At 48.9% G+C, this 24,098-nt stretch overlaps 1 protein-coding gene across 2 annotated transcripts in view; it reads right to left on the minus strand.

Annotated features, from left to right (window-relative positions):
- LOC142585275 (protein Wnt-5b-like) overlaps nt 1-24,098 on the minus strand; it is a 95,086-nt gene that overhangs the window by 4,622 nt on the left and 66,366 nt on the right. For both annotated transcript variants that reach the window (XM_075695907.1, XM_075695906.1), the window contains exons 4-5: nt 15,212-15,504; nt 485-746 (exon numbers count right to left, since the gene is read on the minus strand). In XM_075695907.1, the coding sequence (XP_075552022.1) occupies nt 485-746; nt 15,212-15,504 (555 nt within the window). The remainder of the gene's footprint in view (nt 1-484; nt 747-15,211; nt 15,505-24,098) is intronic.

Genomic DNA, 24,098 nt, shown 5'->3' on the forward strand with positions numbered 1-24,098 from the left:
GCGGCACTTATTCGCGATTTAGGAGACACAGTTGGACACACATTCGTACAATAACAACTTTCAATATCGGGTGTTCCCATCGTGCGCGCTGAGCATCTACCCCAGAATTCAACGTACAAACCATTGTTGACAAGCCATCCAGTTTAACAAAATAATGTTTATCTGCTCATAAGGGCGAGAAAGTACAGCGCTTCGCATAGCACTTATACCTGTCTGCACAGCACACTGGGCACAAAAGCTTGCCAATATAATGTCATTGACAGTAGAAGAGGTGAAATCGATATAATGTCGCAAGCCCCTTAACATGGCGACAAGTGGTAGTAGGCACTTACTGCACTGGTTGTCCAACGTCAACGGTCCGCCAAAACAAATACCAAATATCGGTAGCATGTTACGTGCTGCCTGTGTCGGCAGAAATAATGTATGCGTGCACGAATGTTTCGCCTTCTAGCTTTGCGTGCCGATAGGAGAAACCCGCACTCACCGAGTGTCTCGTTGTACACGCAGTAGTCCGGCGACTCGTGCAGGTACACGAGGTCCTCGAGTGTGGGCACGTTGAATTTGCGATGGCGCACCTGCAGCTTGCCGCGCCGGTTCAGCTTCACCTCGGTGGCGCTGTCGTACTTGTCCTTGAGGTGGTCACCCACTTCGCGGAAGGGAGCCAGCTGCTTCCAGCAAGTCACCAGTGAGCACGACCCGGACACGCCGTGGCACTTGCACGTCAGGCGCATCTTACGGATCACCGCCTGCATTGCGATTCAGTAAAGTGACAATGGTGCATGTCCCCAGTCCGCATTCAACATGAGTTGTGTTCCTAAGCACGATAAATGTATTGATACGCTAATGCAGCGGCCTGTGGTTTAGCTTTAACTAAATGAAATGTTGGCAAAAAGAGAATAAGAACCGGCTCCCCGTATGTCTAAAAGTTACGACACCGCCTTCAAGAGCGGTTCTGCCTTGTCTTGAATATGACAGCGGTGGGATTTCTCACATGTCTGAAAGTCCTCTGTCCTCACACAGCACAGCTAGCTATCGCAAATAGTGATATGCTTATTCACAGCAATGTTTCTCTTGATAAACCCTCATCAGCCCTTATAGCGTTATAAGAAAACGTCCGAATTACCTCAAAATGTACTCAATGATAGTAACAGGCAAGTTAGAGTTACATTTCTGCGGGACTTGCAGTACAAACGCCTGATTCCTACCACAAGCGACTGATATTTTAAAAGCACATTCTGAAAGTCTTTTCTTTTAGCAAGATCTCTATTTCTGTATTGCTTTCTTTGCTTTTTAAGACCGACCATGCTAGAAAAGAAGTTCCTAAAGAGATCTTTCAGTTTTCTCTAATCGGACGAACTTATCATTGGTTTTCGCCTCTGACTGACTCCAAGTGTTTATATTATCAGAAAACTGAGGCGACCGCAGCGTGCAATGTGCGTAGTCACCAACTGCTAAACAATGCTATGCACCGGTGCTTAAACGGTGTTCTTTGCGCAGACGCATAAACAACGCGGCAACACGTTAGATCAGCAGCTTTCTTAAAGGTGTTGACCTAATTTGTTGAATATGAAGAAAGAGGGATAGGGTGGAGCACTGCGCGCACACAGGAAGGTGCATAACACGACTATACGGTCACCAGTTGCTCGTATGTTCTGTGACATAAACCGAATTCGCGTTTCTGAAAATTGCTTCAGAAGAAGAAAACAAGACACAGTTTCAAGAGAATCAGTTGATTGGTAACATAATTCAGTGGAGCGTGAAGGGCTACAGGTTCTGTCATGTTTCTATGTGTGAAACTTTGAATTTAACTGAGTCCTCTTTCACTGGAATGACCATAGCTGCTGCTGAGCTGAAACGAGAATTCGGGCCATCGGTATAAATATGCACGCGGTCTCCGTATGCCTGGCAATCTAACAGCAAGGTGAGCGGTTTCAGCTGGTGTCACATTATTTTAACGGCACTACCTGAAGCTAGGTAACCAGGATTGGGAGATACGTTCGAGGCTAGGCACCTCAGCGGAGGTGAAAGTTTTGCATCCTGCATATAATTTCATTGTATACAGTTTCGATGAGGGTTGATGAGTGACGAGAATGTAGCTCGACCTCTATGTGCCGGCAGGGAAGCCAACAGACGGTAACGAATTGTTGAAAAGTGGTGAATTAGACCTCTGAGAGAGCGGCAGCTACGTGCGTTTGTACTCAAACGGTTTCTGGTAATGGCACCTGTTACTGATCATGCGGCGCATCGAGGTAGCTACGTACAAGTACTATTACGACTTTGAGGTGGTCCCGTAGCGCTCGTCAGCCGTTTCGTGACAGAGCGTTGCCAGCTCGTGTTGCGACTCTGAGGTGGTCCTGTAGCGCTCGTCACCCGTTTCGTGACAGAGCGTTGGTAGCGAAGACTCCGAGTCAGGCGTCGGTGAGAATAACAAAAGGGACTTTATACACTATATACAGGTCATTATACAGGACAAGATCGGATCGGCACTGGGGCCGAGAGCTAACAGCAAACGCGACTGTTCCCGCTCGGCGACGTCCGTTGAGACTCCAACGCGTGACACATCTCACTCCACTCGAGAGCGGCACTCGGCTCCCAATGGGTCGGTGGATCCGGTTTTCCAGGCGGCGGCGTCGGGGCTTATAAAGCCCCGAGAAACCATTGTCACTCAAACGGCCCAATAATACAAAGCCAGCACTCGACGGTCGTCCAAGAGGTCCAACCAGCGACCGCTCTGGCCACCCGGTTCAAAGTTGCCGCGCGCAGTGACCTCCAGGCAAAAGGAAATAACGGCGCCGGGCTGTCTAGCACTTTGTTGCACGTTTGGACATGTCGCTTGCCGATGCTTCTCCGCAGGACGCCGCTGCCTGACGGCTCAACATCTTGACTTGTCAAGGGAGAATCAGGGCGCTGTGCCCTTCGGCGCAGCCCCGGGTTTGTCCAAAGGGCGTTCGCAGGAGAAATTCTGCACCTTGTAGATTCGGATTCCGGGCTAGTGGTAATGGCACAACAGTACGTAGGACTTGACCCTGCACACTCTTCAGTGTCTAATACTGGTTTTACATGTATTTCATGACACATGACAGACTATAATGCTGAAGTATCAAAAATAGTACCCCGATGTGCGCTTCTATCACGGATGACACATGTGTACCGCTTGTGTACTGTAACCGAAATCCTTCGCACCACAAACAATGGAGAATTAATGAGAAGCTGTGGCCTAACATAACCACAGTTTCACGGCCGATAGGAATGGGCTAGGCGATATAGGCATGCACGCAAGTCAATCAACGGGCGACTTTAGGTATGCAAGCTGAGGCCTTTTTTAGGAGACCGGGTGCCGTCAGAGCTGGGCCGCCCTCTGAATCCTTGCCTGCATTTGACGGCAAGCCATCGCATATGCTCGTTGAACAGGGCTGAACACATTGGGCGTCCACATACAGCATACCGCCTTCTTTTTCGACCCATGAGAATTAGTTGGCATAAATTTACATTTCCAGCTCGGTTGCACACTCATAAGGTGTCCTAGATGCGTCATGCAGCAAGTGGAAATTCAGGGTTTCGCAAACGGAGAATTCTGCATGCCTCTCGAAAACCGTCCGTATACGAGAGTGAACGGTCACGAACCGCTAATATCCTCACGCCTCTATTCACAGATTCTGTAGATGGCCTGTTCCGCGCCGTGTACCCCACCTCCCTCTGTTAAATAATACGTCTGAAAAAAAGAGAAAAAATGAAGAAAGAGCGATAAACAGCGCGCGAAGGCAGCCTGTCCACGTGACAGATCGGCAACGACATGCTGGGATGAGCATTGTTCGCCGCCTCTTCGGCGTCTTGTAGAGCGGACGCCTTCTGCAGCCGCGCGGAGTGCGTAAAGCGTCGGTGGCGAGCGCCCTCTGGAGAACGCCGAACGATATAATGGCGTGCTGCCGAAGAGTCCATTTACGTTGGCTCGGCCGCAGTTTCTCACGGCTCCCGACGCCGCCGCGGCAGCTTTCCGCGCGCTGCCGGACTCCGCGCAGCGGCGGCGTGCGTGATGGATGGCGGCGGAACGCAAACGGGGCAGTCGATTATCAGTCGCTACCATCACGGGCGGCTTCGTGAGACGCAGCCGGCGAGTTGCACAGCAAAGAGCGAGCGCGCGCGCGGCAGGACTAGTTTGTCATATCTGAACGAGAGCTCGGAGTAATGTTTCCGAGGCGCGCTCGGAAGCCGTTTGGAAAAACCTTGGCCGCTCGGAAGTATTTGAAGGACCGACCGAGAAAGTTGTGGCGCGATTGCAGGGTTGATTCGCGAGTGAGAAAAGAGCGCGCCTTGCGGCCAAAATATTTATTTGTGAATTTTGTTGTTTCGGTCTGACTTTCTCGATCGCGTTCCCTTCTCTTGGGCATAATATACGTGAATACAATGAAAGTGCCATCGCTTTTTCTTTTGGAATGGGCTTCAATTTCACGTCAGAGACGCGATGCTGGAATCAATGGGAAATTTACAAGTTAAAAAAAAAGACCGACCTATTGCACTGAAATGCCTTACACTTCATATTTACTTCATTGCGCTGCCCGCAGAATGAATGAGTGACATGTTCACGGTCATATCCTGACTAAGCAATACCAAGTGGCATCTATTCATGTTGCAGTTCAACGCACCGCTCGCCGATGCATTCGTCGTGAAAACTGCAGGTAATGGAGGGTGGGTCATTGGATTAAAATATGTAGTTTAATTATGGTTCACACAATAGAGCCCTTCTGAAGTTCACTCAACAGAAACATTTAAATATCCGGCTGTCGCAGGGCAAGCATTCGCAGGGCAAGCAATGTCGCAGGGCAAGTATTCAAATTGAAAATAAAAGGCACAAAATTGTGCGCGCAGATGCCACGAAGAAATACTTGGACTGTTTCTTCGCGCGTCTCGCTGTTAAAGGCGTACTGACACACATCTTGGAATAGATGGTGTCCAAATCGACGCCTTATCGGTGGTCGCCTCTGAGTAACTGAAATAGATATCGAAGGCTATGCTCTTGCTAACTGCACGTTCCAGAAGCAATGACGGAGCCAGACACACGTCTTAGACGCGACGTTTTGGACACCACCTATTTCTCGAAACTCTACCACACTCTTTTCGCACGTAAAAGGATTTCACTTGGAAAGTATAAATCTCCAGAAGCACTTATAAGACATATTAATTTGGTACTAAAGTTGATCTTGAAACACTGGACCGTGCATGACGTTATGCTGACGTCATAACGCAGCGAAATTCGCTGACGTGGTGTTCCAGGAGGTGAGACATGGTGAAGCTGCTCATACAGAGAAGTGCTGCCGGCAGTTCTGACTGCGCTCGCGTGTAGCAGCCGCAGAGATTGCTGGAACGTAGCGAGCCAAAGTGTCATGGCGTCATGAATAATGTGACCAGATTCCACGGACGCCAAAGCGGAGCGGAAGGGGGGAGCGGTGAGTGCGCGTCGCAGATAGAAAGGAAATTCTACATTTATTTACTTCAAGTTTTGTTTGCGTGAACGCGAACTCTTTTCCAAGCTATTCAGCAATGTTTCACTTGCCTTTCGGTATTATTCCACGTGCTTCCAACACCTCGTGCGTAACAAGCAAGACGGTATGAAGCGCTTTGGCTTGTGCGGTTCGTTAGCTAGCGCATCTAGAAGTTTATTGCGTGCTGGACCGAGAAAACGTACGAGCCGTAAGCGGTCATGCGTTCTAGGGGAGAGGTGCGAACAGTTCGCTTTCCGAATCGTTATAAAATCGCCGGTGCTGTTGCCTCATTGCCGCAAGTGTTGCGCTTTGCCAACTGCCTCTCGAGTCTTTTTTTCGAACGTGATGCCACCACACCCGAGAAATCGAACAGCCAATTGGGCACCACAGGGCAGGTTACTTCAGGGCGACTCGGAGTCCGGAGGAACCAAAGCGGCACAAAAGCCCCATCCCACACGTAAGCCGTGGGTCAGCGGGACTGCGGCGGTAAAAAGCGGTGCGCGTCTCTCCTAAATCGCGATGTCTGGTGACCTTAGTCGGGAATCATCCACATCCTGGGTGCCGAATCCGAAACTGATTCGTTAGACACGAGTATTACAGCAAGATATTTCGGACGCACTGACGTTTGCCAGTATTTTTTCTATCATTTGAGAGGCTTGAACCTTATGAAAGAAAGAAAGAAAGAAAGAAAGAAAGAAAGAAAGAAAGAAAGAAAGAAAGAAAGAAAGAAGGAAAGAAAGAAAGAAAGGAGAGGGCAAGTAGAAAACGCCCTCTCGGTACTCCTTTAACAGTGCCCCTGCCGATCAGACCAGCTTGCCCGCATACGCATGCACGCACGCCAGTCCTCTGCCAACGGGTTCCTCTAAGTGGCGCGTGATTCCGCCTCTGTTGCATCACACGGCCTGGGCGCGCCGCGCCCGTAACGACGTCGCCCAAGGCCCAGCGCGCGAAGGAGGTTTACGCGGTGGAAGCTCGTCCAGCCCTTTCACCGGGGCAACAGCGCCCGCCGTCGCCGCTCGACCCGACCCCGGCGCGCTCTTGAGCCGCTGCGCCCCGTCCGAACTCCTGATGCGATGGCCTGCTGACAACGGTTCATTAGCGTGCCAAGCACGGATCGAGAGCTTTTAGAACGTGCGCTTGACGCTCCTGCAGCACCGACGGGCCTCCCTGGTCCCTCCCGTCCTTTTTTTATTCTTTTTCTGAATCGTTTCCCTCATTTTTTTAAACAGCATAAAGGAAAAAAAGAAACACGGAGAAAGAAAGGCGCGAGTGGCGAGACCCGAATAATGGCAGCCTCGTCGAGTGCTACCGTGCTCGCTCGTTGCTGCAAACGTTCTCGGCACGCCAGACGCGAGTGCGTGCTCGACGCGCGAGCTATATATGCAAATGCTCGCCAGCCCGGAGAACGCGGATGGCGGATCGGGAATCGCGACTGAGAATGGGTTTTGAGAAGAGCGCTGCGCAATTGTCATAGTTGGTTGGGCGCTCAAGTATCCGTGTACGAGGGAGCGCAGAAGAACCCGCAGCCCGTGTGTGCGGACCTGAGTGGCCTGTCGGAGATTTCCGTGCTCGAGTGCTGACTGGAGACAGGGACCGACCAACAAAAAAAGAGGAGCGAAAGCCTGGAGCGATTCGCGAACGTCGTCGCCGCTGCCATGAAAACGGGAAGCGATTTCCGAGTGACAATACCCGCCGTTCTTTCTCCGCGGATGCATGAAACGTCAAAAGCTAAGCATAAGCTCGCTTTACTTGGCACATGAGGCCGCGCCCTTTCAGACCTTTTTGCTGCCCAAGTGTTTGAAGTGATCAACAGCAGTGGTCAAACGAGACAATTAAGCCTAATTGATTGATTGATTGATTGATTGATTGATTGATTGATTGATTGATTGATTGATTGATTGATTGATTGATTGATTGATTCATCAGCAGCAGCAGCAGCAGCAGCAGCCTGGTTACGCCTACTGCAGGGCAAAGGCCTCTCCCATATTTCTCCAACAACCCCGGTCATGTACTAATTGTGGCCATGTCGTCCCTGCAAACTTCTTAATCTCATCCGCCCACCTAACTTTCTGCCGCCCCCTGCAACGCTTCCCTTTCCTTGGAATCCAGTCCGTAAACCTTAGTGACCATCGGTTATCTTCCCTCCTCATTACATGTCCTGCCCATGCCCCCCCCCCCCATTTCTTCTTTCTTGATTTCAGCTAAGATGTCATTAACTCGCGTTTGTTCCCTCACCCAATCTGCTCTTTTCTTATTCCTTAACGTTACACCCATCATTGTTCTTTCCATAGCTCGTTGCGTCGTCCTCAATTTAAGTAGAACCCTTTTCGTGACCCTCCAGGTTTCTGCCCCGTAAGTGAGTACTGGTAAGACTCACTTACGTTATATTATACTTACGTATTACACTTACGTATTATACACTTTTCTCTTGAGGGATAATGGCAACCTGCTGTTCATGATCTGAGAATGCCTGCCAAACGCACCCCAGCCCATTATTATTCTTCTGATTATTTCAGTCTCATGATCCGGCTCCGCCGTCACTACCTGCCCTAAGTAGATGTATTCCCTTGCCACTTCCAGTGCCTCGCTACCTATCGTAAACTGCTGTTCTCTTCCGAGACTGTTAAACATTACTTTAGTTTCCTGCAGATTATTTTTAGACCCACTCTTCTGCTTTGCCTCTCCAGGTCAGTGAGCATGCATTGCAGTTGGTCCCCTGAGTTACTAAGCAAGGCAATATCATCAGCGAATCGCAAGTTACTAAGGTGTTCTCCATTAACTCGTATCCCCAATTCTTCCCAATCCAGGTCTCTGAATACCTCCTGTAAACACGCTGTGAATAGCATTGGAGAGATCGTATCTCCCTGACTGACACCTTTCTTTATTGGGATTTTGTTGCTTTCTTTATGGAGGACTACGGTGGCTGTGGAGCCGCTATAGATATCTTTCAGTATTTTTACATACGGCTCGTCTACACCCTGATTCCGTAATGCCTCCATGACTGCTGAGGTTTCGATTGATTGATTGATGATTGATTGATTGATTGATTGATTGATTGATTGATTGATTGATTGATTGATTTTAACTTCCCAAAGCAACACTCTGTCTATGCGAGACGACGTGGTGGAGGACTCCAGACTAACTTTGGTCGCCTGGGGTTCTTTGAGACGCACCTATTTCTTTTTTGTTTTCCTTTGCGTTTCGCCACCATAATGCAGCATGAGCTGCGGGCAAGCCAACGGGCTACCTAGTGGACAGCAGCAGAACACCATCGCAACTTAGCAATCACGCGGCGGTTGCCTAAACCAGATGCCAACTATTCAACGAGAAGACTTGCCATCGTTAGGCCCTTGAAAAAGACAGGTCGCCTTTTGGAAATCGTGGTTCCAGGCTGAAGCCGATACGGCCGATATGGGATTGTGCGTAGGTTCACGGTAGGTCATGGTCATGGTAAGTCTCAGGCTAAAATCTACCTCGTTCGTCTGCCGTTCGTCACTTCACTTCGTCTACAACTTCTTGAGATCGCTCTGTCTTGCTTGAATTATTTGTGTTGAGTGGGTCTCACGGTGCCTGAAGTTGACGTACACACTGTCCGTCGAAAAATGGCGTACTTATTTATAAGCATGAAACCAAACAAAAACGTTGAAGAAAGCTTGAAGGACAGGCGCATCGGTTCCGGTTCTGCGTTTCATTAAACGTTTAGCGATCGGATGCTGGCAAAGAGGAACTGTTTACGAGATTCTCAGTCTCCCTTTCGTCTCAGCGTGCGGTGAGCCATTTGTTAGGCACGCCGTCGGAGGCGTGTCGAGCAGTTCCGAGTCCTTCGCACATGCGCGTTCTCGAATCCCGGCACGTCAGCTATACGACGAGCAAACAAAACATCTACCAAAAAAAGAATGGACAGAAGGACCCTCGGGTCAAGGCATTACCCCAATCGGCGCGTATTCATAAGGCTCAGCCGCATTATATCCACAACAAGGCAGATCGTCGTATTTCAGTTTTACACACTGTCGTCGACGACGGAACGAGAGTGTCCGAAGCTGGCGGCAAGATACTGAGCAAGAGCTGAAATAAAAATAAAAAAAAGGTAAAGAAGAAAAAAAAACCGCAAAAATACGTGAAGCCTCTCCGGGACAGCCTGTCCTCCGGCTGCGTTGTTATGCAGATATGCGGGCCACAAAGTTGTATATATATATACACCGCGCAGCCAGTTTCAAAAACAGAGAAAACTAAAAACCGAGGAAAGCCAGTTCCGAGTAGTGGCAATGCCTGCAGTGCATACGTGTATAAAGGCAACAGAAGCTGCAGCAGCAGCGGCAGTATAGTAAGGGCGAGATGCTGGCAGGCAACTAACGCGTGCCCTCTCGAAGCGTCATTTTTTTGTCCCACCATGAATCACGGCGTGCCGCGTGTCCCTCCTCGCAATGCACCTCTCGCTCTCGTACAACTCGCTCCAGCCCCAGGAGGAGGAGTGCGCGCGAGACGGGCCCTGTTGCCGCTGCAAACGCACCGCGGAGTCGTTGAACTCACGACGACGGAGGCATTTGCAGCAAAGAAGAAACGGCGCGCCTCCTGGTTCGCAGTCTCCGGAGCGAGCCAGGCGCTCCTGGACGACAGTAGACCTCGTATACCCTTCGGTCTGTCACCTGCTCTCGAGGGGAGGACGGGGGTGGGGGGCGCAGGAGCGAAGGAGGCGAGGGAAAAGAGACCGTAGACATTTCGCGGCTCGGGCCGGCGCGAGCGAATCTACACACTCCACCGCATGTAAAGGTAACTCGCCGATACGCACCGCCTCTCTTTCTTTCTTTTAGTGCTTTCCTTCTTTCCTTCTGCTTTTCTTTCTTTCTCTATTCCTGCCAACTCGCGAAGATTCACGCGCGCACGCCCGCGTGGCCGTGAAATGTTTAAACACGCCTCTTTGTCGCCTCTGGGTCGACGTTGATTGGGCGATCCGACTCGGTTGATTGATGGGTCTGTCCGTTCTGTGTGCATACGGAGCGACGGACGCATGCGAGAAGAGGTGTGAATACGGCGCAAGCGCGTGTGTCGTTTGAGAACGACAAAAGTATAAATAAAGGTAATAAATAAAATGGGTGAAGGATTGCTTCTGCGCGTATACCTATCCCAATCAACTGACGGGCTGCCTGGCTAGCCAGATGGGAGATAACTACGAGACACCAAAGCTGTGACTCCACCAACCACTCCTGTTTGTATGCCTTTTATACATATATAAAGGGATATGACAGCGTGCCTGTAACGGTGTACAATATAATAACAGTGTACCGGTTAGCGAGCAGGTGCACTCTTACCACGCACGGAGAAGTCGACAAGTAACAAAAAGGAAATACGCAGACGCAATACAACATTAATTGGAATCCGAATAACGTGAAGCTTGTTTGCGTTAGCGAGGTATAGCAGCAGTAGGGGATGACACGAGCACATTCTCGTCACCTGCAGCTGTTAGCTGTCTGTGTCAGGAGGACGAAGGCGAGGTATTGATGCTTGTCGACGGCAAAAAAAGATGTTGACAAGGGGTATACGTAAACACACAAAGTACGACATCTGTATAAATACGGGTAAGGCTTCTACACAACTTGTGTCGCACTGACGCATACATACCCAGTCTGGGGGGGTTGGTCGAAAAATGCATGTGGACACATACCCAGTTCCAGACGTACAAGCACAAGCGTTATGAGAGTGAACACGGGAGCGCGTAAAAGCACGTCTCGCACGGCACGTACAGATTACTCTGATGGCGAGCTGCTAAAGCATCGGCTACACGGAGCACGGGATAGGCGTCTCGGTAAGGGTTAAACGTGAGCGTAAGCGTCACCGACTCGTGTGACGAAGGGAAAGATGAGCCAGCTACAAGGAGCGCACAGAGAACGCTTCATTGCGCATAGCACATATACTCCTATAAATCACCTCCGAGGGAAGCGTTCGTGTTTAAGTGTGAGTATACTTTATCCCTAACTTGAGCAAAAGAGGTAATCGCGATCGTGAACTCTGATCCCGATCGGGCTCGATCGCGAGTCAATGTGCCCCGCCTTACGACACCTCTACAAAATTTGGAGCACTTGCCTGTTACGGCAGCACTGGGCGTCACATTTGTAGCCACCTCGGCCAGCAAGCATCTCGTCACGTGCCCAGGCGGTGCTTGCACTTCGCCGGCCAAAGTGCAGGCCGGACCTCAACGCAGCCGACCAGCGTTCCGTTATTGACAGCGTAGATTGCCTTAATGCGACACGGAACCAGCGGTGACTACCGGCGCCTCAGCACGATTCCGAAACCACCACAACGTGCTTCAAAATCCGCGCCGAAATTTTACGTGCAAGCCACAGGCTTGCCCGTTCCGTCGTGTACGCTCAAATCGACGCTCAAAAATCAAGCACTGCTTGATGTGCGCGCGATCTGAGCGTCTCTTTTTTTCTGGGCGCGTGTATATAGGACAAGTGCACACGGCCTCGCAGACGCTTGACGCGTAGCTGCAGGCGCGTTCAATTAGCGGCGTGTGGTTAGGCCTGAACAGAAGGGGAGCTGAACAGACGGTGAAATGGGCACGGCCAGAGGAATCGTAAAGTCTTGGAAACGAGAAAGGAATGCAGTGACTCGTGCGTATACTGGGCTATATTTTTGCGGTTTGTGCGGCGATCACAATAGCTTCAAGGTGAAAGAGCCGAAGGAAGCTGTTCGCTTTAAAGTGATGCTGTTAGTGAGGCTTACTACCAGCGGCTGTAATGCGCAAGGCATGCTGGGAGAACAACAGGGGCCAGTAAGGCTGCCATTATGCCCACAAAGCGGCTATCGGGGGCTTCCAGGTCAGGACAGACCTGCTGTACGTGGACGTGTCGATTGAGCGCCACCTATGTAACGTAAATGTAGATGCATGAAAAACTGGGGTGTATACTTTAGGTGGGAAGACTGCAGGCTGTAATTTAGGTGAACGTCCGGGGACATGTTGCGAAATTGAGTGACAAGAAACTAGCAGGTGACGATGTGACTAGCAGGTGACTAGCAGGGACAAAGAGAAGTGTAATCGACTGTTAAGTTTTAGCAGATATGTCTCGAAGTAACACGGATTAACAATTGACTCCAAATGTATTACGAGATGAAAGAGCGCCGAAGCCTCGATGGTTTGCTACGTAGAACGTGTGGCTCAGACGGGTAAATTTTCGAACTGCCTGTATGTCTCTTTTAACATCCTTCATTGTCTCTCGAGCTGTATCCGGAGTCCTTTAATACGTATTGTTTTAGAAAATTCAGCGACATCAAAAGGACAATTAAAGTAACAAACCATATTGTTCACATCGTGGGTCTATTAATCTAACATCTTTACTAAAATAAAAGTTATCGAATTTCTGGTCTAATGTCCGGTGGATCGCACTCCCTTTTCCTGACGTTTCTCAGACCCACGCTTAGCTCATTTTTCAGGGGCTTTGGTTTAGCTCTCGTAGGCACGCCACCTTTCCCGACATTGTTGTTGATGATGGCCGTACATACACATCAGGAAGATCTGCCACATATCGATAAATGAAACAGATTAGCAAGAAATGGGAAACGTCATCTAATCGCTGAGGTGCAAGCTTCAAGAGAGAGAGAAAAAAAGCATGGCGGTACCGCGCACTGTAGGAAGTGGTAAAAGCGAAGCTTTCACGAGCCGGAAAAGCAAAATCTGCGCATTACGACGTGGGGCCCTGCGCGCGACGTAGATTTCAATGGCGATCACGCGTCCCTCAGCCATCGCGATGGACCTTGCGGAGCAAGCGCATGTTTCATTCAACATTAAAACGTGTTGAATCACGTGACAAGAAGTGCTGCGCACATTACAAGAACCCGCCACAGAGGTGCACAGTTCGATGAGAGACGCGCAGCAAAAGTTCAGCTACGAAAACGAGTCCCGTAACTTCTCTCTTCATCGTGCAGACAAAGATTCGTGCGCTCCACCCGCTTTCTTTTTTTTTTTTACAAGTAACTCGTTCCTATGCGCGACATGAACGCACTAAGCTTCTCACAGCGCTGGCCTGCACGAAAGAAATTCGTAATGGCGTTTTATTTCGTCGCTTTAAGCGCGAGGTTGTAGCCTCTAATGGTTCGAGCATTGGGCTCCTGCGCTGGAGAACCGGGTTCGAAACCAGCCATTGGTTGGTTACATATTGCTACACGCGTGTGATATACACAATGTTACGCGAAGGACGAGTCAGTAAGACGAGCAACTATTTACAGGTTATATTTACAACAGCGGTTGCAGCGCTGACCGGTTAGATTCACATGCGCGAGCCCCGTTCGTTCTTCCTCCTCTTTTCTAGAGTCATGGCGCCCACGCGCCTCGTTCAAACAACCAGATATCACACGCGTGAAGCAATATATAAAAGTACATATCAATTGGCACGATTTTCAAGTGTTGCTAAAACACGGAGTTCTGACGTCGGTGTGCGCATGCGCAGTCGATCGCGGTTAGTTTTGTCTCCAAAGTTCATGAACAGGCTAAGAAATTAAGCTTCGCTTTAAAAGAATTATCCACTCCGGCGCATATGCTGGAATCAATGTGAAGTGGAGCGTTAGTGAAACGTTTAATTAAACACTACAACTAAATTCGTAGCGTGAAACTGTGTACATTTTTGGTATTATGCAGTGCGTAATCTCACGCAATGTTTGCACACCATACCATTCACAAGTTATGCCAAATCAAGCTCCAAATCAGTTGGGCGCACAATGTGAGATGACTGCGCAGCGATGTCACGTGGACAAAGGCGACCTATGGTGCTTGTCGAAGGAAGAAACATGTAGAGAAATGTATGACGCACAGTATACGACACTTGCTTAAGTACATTTAAGGATTCCATCCCTCTTTTGTGCATAGGTCGGCAAACTGACTCATAAGTCGGCTCACTCAGACTCCGACTGACCCGTGAGCATGAGTCCGAGTGAGCCGGTTAACCAGAATTCTGCTGGTGAGTCTGATTTCGAGTGATCTCGGCTGAGTAGAATTTTGGTGGGGCTGAGTCTGAGTGATGCCTAATCAAAACATATGTATTTTGTGAGTGAGTCTCAGTGAGTTCTGTTTGCTTTCCGGCCTACGCTTGTCACAGTGGCACATGCTCATTCTGAAGGATTGCCCAAGAATGCTCGTATACACGGCGGCATATCGAAAGGCTAAACCTAGGACAATAAAATAAATAAGCCATTGAATATAATAGCCTGCTGCATCAAGAGGTCGCTGTGCTTTAGAGACACTCCCTGAGCCTAGATTAATATGGACAAGTTTTATGATGGTATGATTTATTTATGAAGAGGTACCCTCGCTGACAACATATAGAGGGTGTCCCAACTATCATGCACCAAAATTTGAAAATTTTGCACATGCCATGTAGCTGGACAGAACCAAGGTGATGTTGCTTGCCGTCGCTCAGAGATGCTCAGATTATTTTTTTTCATTCTGCCTAATTACATAGTTAGTCATAATTAATTAACTTCCTAAATGTTATAATTAGATTAGAAGTGTCAATGAGAAAATTGTAGAGTAACGTGAGAAACTCCCGATGCAGATTTCTGTTGCTCGATACGCGCTACAAAAAAAAAGTCTTCTTTTTTTTTTCTGAGCGTGAAAGAAGCCCGCAAATAGACGCAAGGTGCCTCGAGCGGCCAGTCGCGCGACAGCAGCGTCCGCAGTTCTGTTAACTGCCGACGCTGCTGCTGACTTTTAGGCGCGAGCTTCTTGTGTGCGCACGTACCCTCCGACCGGCCTCGTTGTTGTGCAGGTTCATGAGCTTCCGGCCCTGGGCCAGCGACCCGCGCGGGTGGTTCTGCTCGCGCTCCCGCACGTCGACGAATCCCTCGGTGAAGCGGTAGCCGTAGGCCACGTTGTCGCCGCACCCGCCCCAGATCCAGTCGCGGTGCAGGTTGTCGGGCCGCAGCTCGCCCGAGCAGCCGCAGCTGCCCAGCTGCCCGTCGCGGCAGGCGCGGGACACCGCGTGCACCACGCCGGCCGCCGCCACTGCGTGTGCGAACGCCGCCTCCCGGCTCGCTGCGAAGAGGGAGCAAGCGCACGAGGCATGAAGGAAAGGGCGGAGAAGGCCGGAGAAGGCATGGAAGTTAACCAGTGTAGCTCAACCGGTTTGTTACCCTACACATGGGAGCGGGAGGGAGGAGGGTGATGAAAGATGGAGAGAGAAAGAGAGAACACATAGCACAGCACACACATCGTCACTTGCACTCCGTCCCTCTTGCGCGGGTGACACAACACAAGCACGGGTAACGCGGGGAACACAAACATGGACGAATACTTGCAAGCGTGAATAGGTCGCCGTGTACAGGGATACGCGTACGCTGCAAATATCGTTGCATTCGAGCAATGCAAGGGTGAATACAGAAAAGGATGAAAAATTCAGAACGCGAATGAGGCGTGCAATCAGCATTGCTTCAGAGAACAGTCAGTCGAGTTTAACTGCGACGCATCTTAGACGAGAGAGAGAGTGAGATAGAGAAAGAGAGAAACACAAATGAAAGGCAGGGAGGTGAAACAGGACTGAGACCTATTGGCTACCCTGCGCTGGAGAAAGGGCAAAAGATGACGAATCGATCAAGAGCAGGAAAGAAAATTTAGTGACGAGCACGCCAGTGCAGTGAAAAGTCCCAGCGCTGCATCACAGACGGTCGCTTAGTCCTGCAGCCTTCAGAAATCGCAGCAGCATTTTGTGTGACCGTTTGCAGCTGTGATATACGAGACCATGGTCGCACCCTCTTTTCCAAAGAAAACGGTCGTCCGTCTAAGTTTGGAGCGCTGCGGAGGACAAGTCCTTCGTTTTAGGTCTTTCATATTTAGAGCACAGCTCCTAGGCGCCCTTTCCTTACAATCGCTCAATAAAAGTTTTCATCCAACCCATCCATCCTGCGGCGACCGTCGGCGTCGGCGCTGTCCGTCGTAACCGAGCGACCGAGAACAGCCCAGGATGAAAGCAAACGCGGAGAGCAGGGGGAGATGAAAGGCGACGATAACGAAGAGAGCGCGAGGAGGAACACGGAGGAGGAAGCTTCGGCGAAAAGCTTAGTGCCGCGTAAGGCGGGCTTTGCGGCCACAATGGCTACGAGATGGCGCCAGTGTAGCGCGCGTCGTCTGTATAGGAACAATGCGCTGCATGAGCGGAGGTCTGTCCGCGGCGGCTGCTGTGAATCGCGCCCACGCGGCGCCCGCACGCTGCCTCTCCTGATCTCCCGAGTAGCGAGGCAGTCGCGCAAAATTTCGCTCCATTTGCAACGTGTCGCACGAGACAGATTGTCCACGCCAGCCAATATATTGCGAAAGGAAAACACGTATAGAGCTGCGCTCAAATTTCGCGTTGGGTAGGACTGTAATCGTCGGTAATATATATTTTTTTTCTTTTTCATATCTATGCACTTAACATTGGACCCACGCACAATAAAAGTTCGTGGCGAAATGTGAAAACACGCGTGTGCTTAGGTTTGGCTGCACAATAAAGGACCCCCACATGGGCCAAATTTCCGGAGTGCCCCACTGCGGCATGCCTTATAATCAGATCGTTATTTTGGCATGCGCAACCCCATAATTTAATTTAATTTAAAAGAAGTTCTCAATTCCTTCCCCACTACAGGCACTGCATTCCGCGGTATTGGTCATTCCAATCAAGAATGACTATGAGTTGGTGAATGCATGTAACGCCCATGCGTATAAGCGACACACTACTGTTTATTCAATTCAGGGAACACCAGCATCTTATATGAAGATATCAGTATGGACCGTAGCTAGCAAACGCCCGCGTTGATTACACAGTAGTGCGGATTAATTTTGACCACCTGTGGATATTTAACGTGCATTTAAATCTGTGCATGCTCTGTGTATGCACCTAAATCGGTGTATGTGCTTTTGGAAAGCGTTCCCAACGAAATACAGCCACCAATAACGGAAATAGAACCCACGACTAGTGCTCAACGTCCGAGCAGCATGATCGCTGAGCCTTAATAATTATTCGTATGACTGATTTGCCCACCGGGCATTGCAATACGAAGGCAAGATAAATGGAGTAATGGTATATATCAACGCGCCTAACATATCAGAACCACTTTTCTCATAATTGTAAAGCTAGCTTTTCCGCGAAGCAGTCTTTCCTAAACTAATGGAGGTGTAGTCATTTTAGCAATCTGCGCGTACACGACTACACTTTGCTTGTCTTCTAACGTGGAAGAAACCTTATGAAACGTTAAGCGAGCACAGACGCAAGAGACGAGCCCCGGCATGTGCGGCTGGCAAAATTCACTTTCATTTGAACCAAACGATGACCAAATAAGCAATGCAGAGAAGCCTACTTCTCCGTAGATCATTGAGGCATCCAGAGCGCGCACAGATAATCCACGGTACGATCGGTCAGGCCTCCGTAACGCGCCACGCGGTTCCGGTTGGCGGGGCAGCGGCGGCCAGGGTGCGCACAAAACGTCAGGGGCCGCTGTCAAAAAGGACCCAAGAGGGAGCCCCCCACCCCCCCCCCCCTCCCGGGTGCACCTCCGCGTGCTCCTTCCCTCCAATCGAATGGGACAGCCGCTGCGCATCGTCGTGATGCCCGCGCCGCACGATTGCGCGTCGTCCAGGTGGAGAAGGGCTCACCCGATCGAGTGATGCAGCGGCGACGGCGTGCCCTTGGAAGCAAACCGGCGTGGCCAACCGTTCGTGACGTTGGATTATACGCGCGAGAAGCTCGTGGCGGGCGAGCGAGAGGCGAAGTCAGCCGTGCATGCCGCCCGTATTCGGTGTTCTCGGTCCCTTTTCTTTTCTTTCTTTTTTATTGTTATTATCGTTATTCTATTAGCGAATGCGCGGCACCGCGAAAAGTGAATGCTTCGACGTCCCGCGGTGCACCCGTCTCGAGGCCGGCGTAAACCGCCTTAATCCCTTTGCTGAGTTTGAAGAAGGAACCCGCTCCGTTGTTGAGGCTGCACCCTTCGCGGCAGCTGCTGTATATACGCCGGCGGCAGCAGCTCGGCCTTGCTCTAAGCGCCATGCGTACAAACATGCACGCGCGCGCGAGACATCGACTAGCGCGAGCGTCGTGAACGCACGCTTTGTCGGTATACGCAGTACATAAACCCCGATGACACGACTGCGCGAGCGGTCTGTTGTGACACGTGAACGTTTGGCCGCGGAGTTGGGTCGCACGCAAGATTTGTATGAAGCTGAATGTCGATATAGGGGCGGGATCTCCCCAACTTGCGCAGCGAGAGTGGGGTATCTTTTTTTTATGTCGCATGCATCGTCGCGGCGTCGAACGCATGATGAAACGTTGTTGTTTTGAGCCCAGTCGATAAGCAGTAGATAACGTCGCCGACGTACTCGCGTTCTTGGCTCCCTGTCCACCGGTCCTTTGTGGTTATGACGGAGGGTGTCGCCCGACACTTTCATTCAACCCCTTTCTGGTGTGAATCAATGTACTGATGTTATCGTTTAAGAGTTAAACAGGAATCAAATCATCGATTCGCTTTCTAGATGGCTGTTATCGATATTACTTCGTAAAAAATTATGGGGTTTTACGTGCCAAAACCCCTTTCTGATTATGAGGCATTCCGTAGTATGGGACTCCGGAAATTTGGACCACCTGGGGTTCTTTAACGTGCACCTAAATCTAAGGATACGGGTGTTTTCGCATTTCGCCCCCATCGAAATGCGGTCGCCGTGGCCGCGATTCGATCCCGCGACGTCGTGCTTAGTAGCCCAACACCATAGCCACTAAGCAACCACGGCGGGTGATGTTACTGTGTAAGACGATTGCTTCTGTGTATGCTTCACTCCTATTTTTCGCGTATAACATTGCTGCTCAATTTGCTCTTTGTTAGTGTGATAAAACCAGCCTTCTCTTTGCAATACTTCAGTCTTTAGAGAAAATTAACGAATTCATTAATTAGCTAACCAACATTGTGGACTGCAATTTCCGCTTTTTTTGTAGTTAATCGATATCCCACGCTTTGTCGCGCCAACCTTTTCGGTCGATCTATGAATGGAAAATCTCTCTCTGCAGTCGATGCAGCTGGTATACGTTATCAGCAGAAGAACTTTCTTTAAAATTCGTAGGGAATATGGTGGATTCAAAACTCTGCCTCCGACATTTCTCGTGTATTCTACTAACCGTTCGTTGCACGTATTTTTCTTTTTGTTGCACACGCATATCTCTGTCAATAATATAGTTCCTTTATGGGCGTTATACGAAGCATGTAAACTCCTACAATGTCCATTCAACGGTGTCCGCAAATACGAACCCAACACGTCTAAAGGTGGCTTCCCCACATTAACAAGCGTTGTGGGAAGAAGTTTGCTTGTGTCATGTCTTCAGGTTGATTTGCTTTCTTTCCTTGTTTTTCTTTGCAGTCATATTATTGGAAGTATTTGTTTATGTATGCCACTAAGAAATTTACCAAAGGAAATGACAAGGGTAATCGCAAATAAGTAAAGATAAGGACGCAGAAATCGCTGTCGAAGCCCCAAGATCCGTCAGCTTCTATGCTGATTCTCAGATCATCAAGAGGTGGTTCTCTCTCTCTCTCTCTCTCTCTCTCTCTCTCTCTCTCTCTCTCTCTCTGTCTCTCTCTCTCTCTCTCTCTCTCTCTGTTTCGAGGGATAAGTGGGTAGATTAAGGCGAACAGGCTTCCCTCATTGCACTGTCTCTAAAGCCTGCGAAAAAAAATAACATGAAGCCTGCAAAGGAGACGGAACAGCCGACAGAAGAGGACGAAAGTAAACGCAGGCCAAAAAGGCGCGCTGTTATTCCTTACGCACGCAAGCAACCCGCGTGGCTTAAAAAAAACATTGTGAAGCACTATGGAGTAGATGTCTTCTTTTCGCCCAACAAATTCGCTGGAATGTGCGCCAAGGCGAACGAAAAACAAGGCTACCTGCTAAAAGATTCTCGAAATGGATGTGGCAAAAGGCACGTGCATTAATTTTGTTGACTACAAAGTTGGCATCGTGGACCAGGTTTCGTTATCTTGTGGGAAAAAGATACATGAGCCAAAGTGAACAACAAAAAAAAAAGGCCGAGCTTAAGCGCTTGCTAATAGAAAACAAGTTGTCTCACGTAGCGGTTCACTGCCGGGAATGTACTTTTTTTGTTTTTTTTTTTACTCGGAATTTCAAATACGCAATTGTGCTATCGAGGCACAGAGTGCAGCATGCGCGCGAAATAACTTAATCCTTTCATGACAGACAAAAAAAAAAGGGGGGGTAGGGGCGAAATATATCAGGATTGTAGATATGTTATTTATGCCGATGATTGCTCGGTGCTCGTTAAGGGAAAAAACATTGATACTGTAAGACAAAAGGGAAGTGAGTTCTGTCACAACTTGCTGATTTGGTGCCAGAACAATAGGCTAATTCTTAATGAGTCAAAAACTAAGTGTGTGTTGTTTCGCACCCCAGGTACCTTGAAAATATAGACGACCATATTGCTCTCGGGCCATTTAAAATTAAAATAGAAAAGTTTGTTAAAATTCTAGGTGTCATTTTTTCAGAAAACATGTCTTGGAATGAACATGTGAAAACTTTATTACCAAAATTAAGTAGAGCCGCCGGTGTATTAAGCCAGAACCGTCGCACTTTTCCAGTGAGCATTAAAAGATGTTATATTTTGCCCTCTTTAACTCTCACTTACATTACTGCATGCTAATATGGGGAAACACGACAGCATTCAACTTGCAGAAACTCTTCCTTATTCAGAAAAAAGCACTTAGATCAATAGAAAATTCCTCGTTTTTAGAACACACAGAACCACTCTTTCACAAACATAAAATTCTAAAAATCCACGATATATACAAATACAAATTATTAAGAACCTATAAAAACGCCACATTAGGTAGGGCGGAACTATTCCAAGAATTATCAAATCTCAGGAAAAATACAATTTCCTACCCATTCCGATATCAACCGCCATACTACGTTCCCTCCTCGCGCACCCATTATGGGAAAGAAAAACTTGACTACGCCCTGGCATATACACTAAATGAGCTAGACCGGAAAGGTGTGAACGTTCTGGCCCTTACTAACAAAACCTTATTTGACCTGTTTGTTTGACTTTATTGAAACTGCTTATGCTTCTAATTGTTCTCGTAGTTGTCATTTGTGATCGGACTGCCTGATCGTTTATTTGATGATATGTTTATATAACTGAATCAAGATAATAAATCGTCGTGTCACTGCTGTTGTACGGGTGGCTAGAGCTTAGTCAAGCTGCACAGATGCAGCTTTTTTCTCTGGCCCCCTATTTTCGCAGTAACAATGTACTGTCTGCGGCGAAAATAAAACTTGATTGATTGAAAGGGTAACGCTGCGTGAGCCAGCCACCACTACGGCTCTGGGATGAAGAATTTGAATATTTGGTCAGGACGTGGTGGCAGCCTGAGATAGAGGGCCACTTGTGCGCGTAACTTTCGATAGTACGCTTTCAAGCTTGCAAATACGTCGCGGATTTTATTGTCACGTGTACTAAGCGCAGTTCGTTTTCTGTCATTGTGTGCTTTCGAATAAAAATCAGTTGATAGTAGCTGCATATCCTGTGTATTTTCCTTAACCTTTTAAGTGGCAGCTCGACAATATTGTTGACCTTTAAAAATATATCTCCAAGCACTATACAAAGCCAAATATTAGTCTGTCCTTTCAATTTACTTTAATTTATGAACCTGTTAAACAGTGATTGTCACAAAAAATGTCGACTTTGAGCAGCAGCAGATGTTTCGGTGAGGAACTCGAAGGCCTCGTCGGTATTCTCTTAGCGGACATGGTGGTCATTTTATGGCTAATGCGATTTTTTTCCTTTAAGAAAACCATATTTTTTTTCTCCATTGAGGTGCACCTCGAGAAAACACATTTGCTTTGTCAAAGCAAGTACCAAACACAACTTTTCGACCATAAATTTCCCTCTGACCAACTGGTCAACAGTATCTTTGACCGGCTGTATCTCACTTAGTCTTCAGAGAAACATTTCCATATTTCATTTGGCATGTATTTGAACAATATCAGGAAGAAATAAAGCAATAAAAACATTCTAGGTAAGGTCTTTCTTACTAAAGTTAAAGTTACTAAAGTTAAAGGGTAAAGTCCTTCGTCCAAGTGCGAGTGCTGTGTAAACTTTAATATAAACGCCTACCAGCTCGCTCACTTTCCCATCTAAATGCGTAATAAACAACCCTTCTCTGGCAAATAAATGGAAATAGTTATGAAAGCATAATGAACCAGCGTAATGTGATTAGGCGTTACTCTGCAGCACCCCTAAAATATGATATCGCGTATCCACGTTATGGAACATCCGATAATGGCTTATCCGCTAAAAACGCCGCCTCTCCTTGACTCCATGCAGCCACTTCATAGCAACACAGCCTCTGTTCACCTGTTCAGGTCGCGCACATAGTTTGCAGGCGCGGGATAACTGATATGCACTAAGCTTCAACGAGGGTGTCCTTAGCGATACGGTAAGGAACTTTGCTATCACGCGTTGCTCCGCCATAGTAAATAAAGCCTCTACGGCGCCTCCGATGGCTGAATCGCCTCCCTTGACAATTCAGCCATGAGATCTGACAAATGCAAATCTTTGAATGCGCCAGTCTGAATAATACTGAATAGCCCGCAGTGTTACAGTCACAATAGCGCATTTATCTCCTATCAATGCATTTGCTTACTCGAGTGGTCCGATTTAGGCATTTTCTTACTTTAGTTTTCTTTCTTCCTTTGTGATACCTACTCAGCATAACCCGCGCGTCCGATCGCTCCCTTTCTGATCACCCTATAATTTACGTCGGATTTACCATCTTTGAGGTACAGTCAGATACCGTCTTTCGCATATCGTCGACGCAGGAATTAGCCCAGCTTTGCCTGCGGAGTAGTGTTAGCAAGTGCATATAGGACACCGAGAATACCTTCGTAATATGTTAACACTAACAGGCACAGACCACTTCGCGTGTCCTCCAAAATTTCCGTTCTTGTCACATTGTCACTTGGCGCTAAAGGCCAATCCAAGACGACTGCAACCAACTTGCCCGAATTGACACCCTTATCGGAGAATAATGTCGTCCGCACAAGACCCCCGGCCGGGTTTGTTCCAGCGCGACGGCCCGGTCTTTTGTTCTTTCTTTGTTTGTTTCATTTCTTCTATCTTTCTTTATTTCTTTCATCGTGGTCTTCCTTTCTTTATTTCTCGCTTTCTTTCTTCCTTCAGCCGGCATTTAACAGACGGGGCAGAGGAGGAGCAGGCTGGCCACTGATTGGGAGGTGGGTGTTCGGGGTCGAACAGTGCCTAGACAGAGACGCAGGCGGAGCGGTGTAAATGCATGAGGGGGAGGGGGGGAGGGCATGCGCATGCGTAGGGCCACCGTGATTAAGCGCCGTGTCCGGCGCCTGCCGCGGCGCCTCGAAGGCGTGAGCGGTCCAGCCTCGCTGTGGGCACCGGACCGCATCGATCACGAAGCCTCCAATGAAGAGGGGAGGAACTGGAGGCGGCGGGGGGACTTCGACGGCCAACGAGCCTGTAGTATAACATGGCGTTGCTGGTTGCCTCGGTCGCCGCTTCGCGCCGGACACGATACGGCCTGGCTCACGTCCACATTCCGCAAACGACAGCCGCAGCAGCAGCA

The sequence above is a fragment of the Dermacentor variabilis genome, chromosome 6 (assembly GCF_050947875.1).
Source record: "Dermacentor variabilis isolate Ectoservices chromosome 6, ASM5094787v1, whole genome shotgun sequence".
Classification (NCBI taxonomy): Eukaryota; Metazoa; Arthropoda; class Arachnida; order Ixodida; family Ixodidae; genus Dermacentor; species Dermacentor variabilis.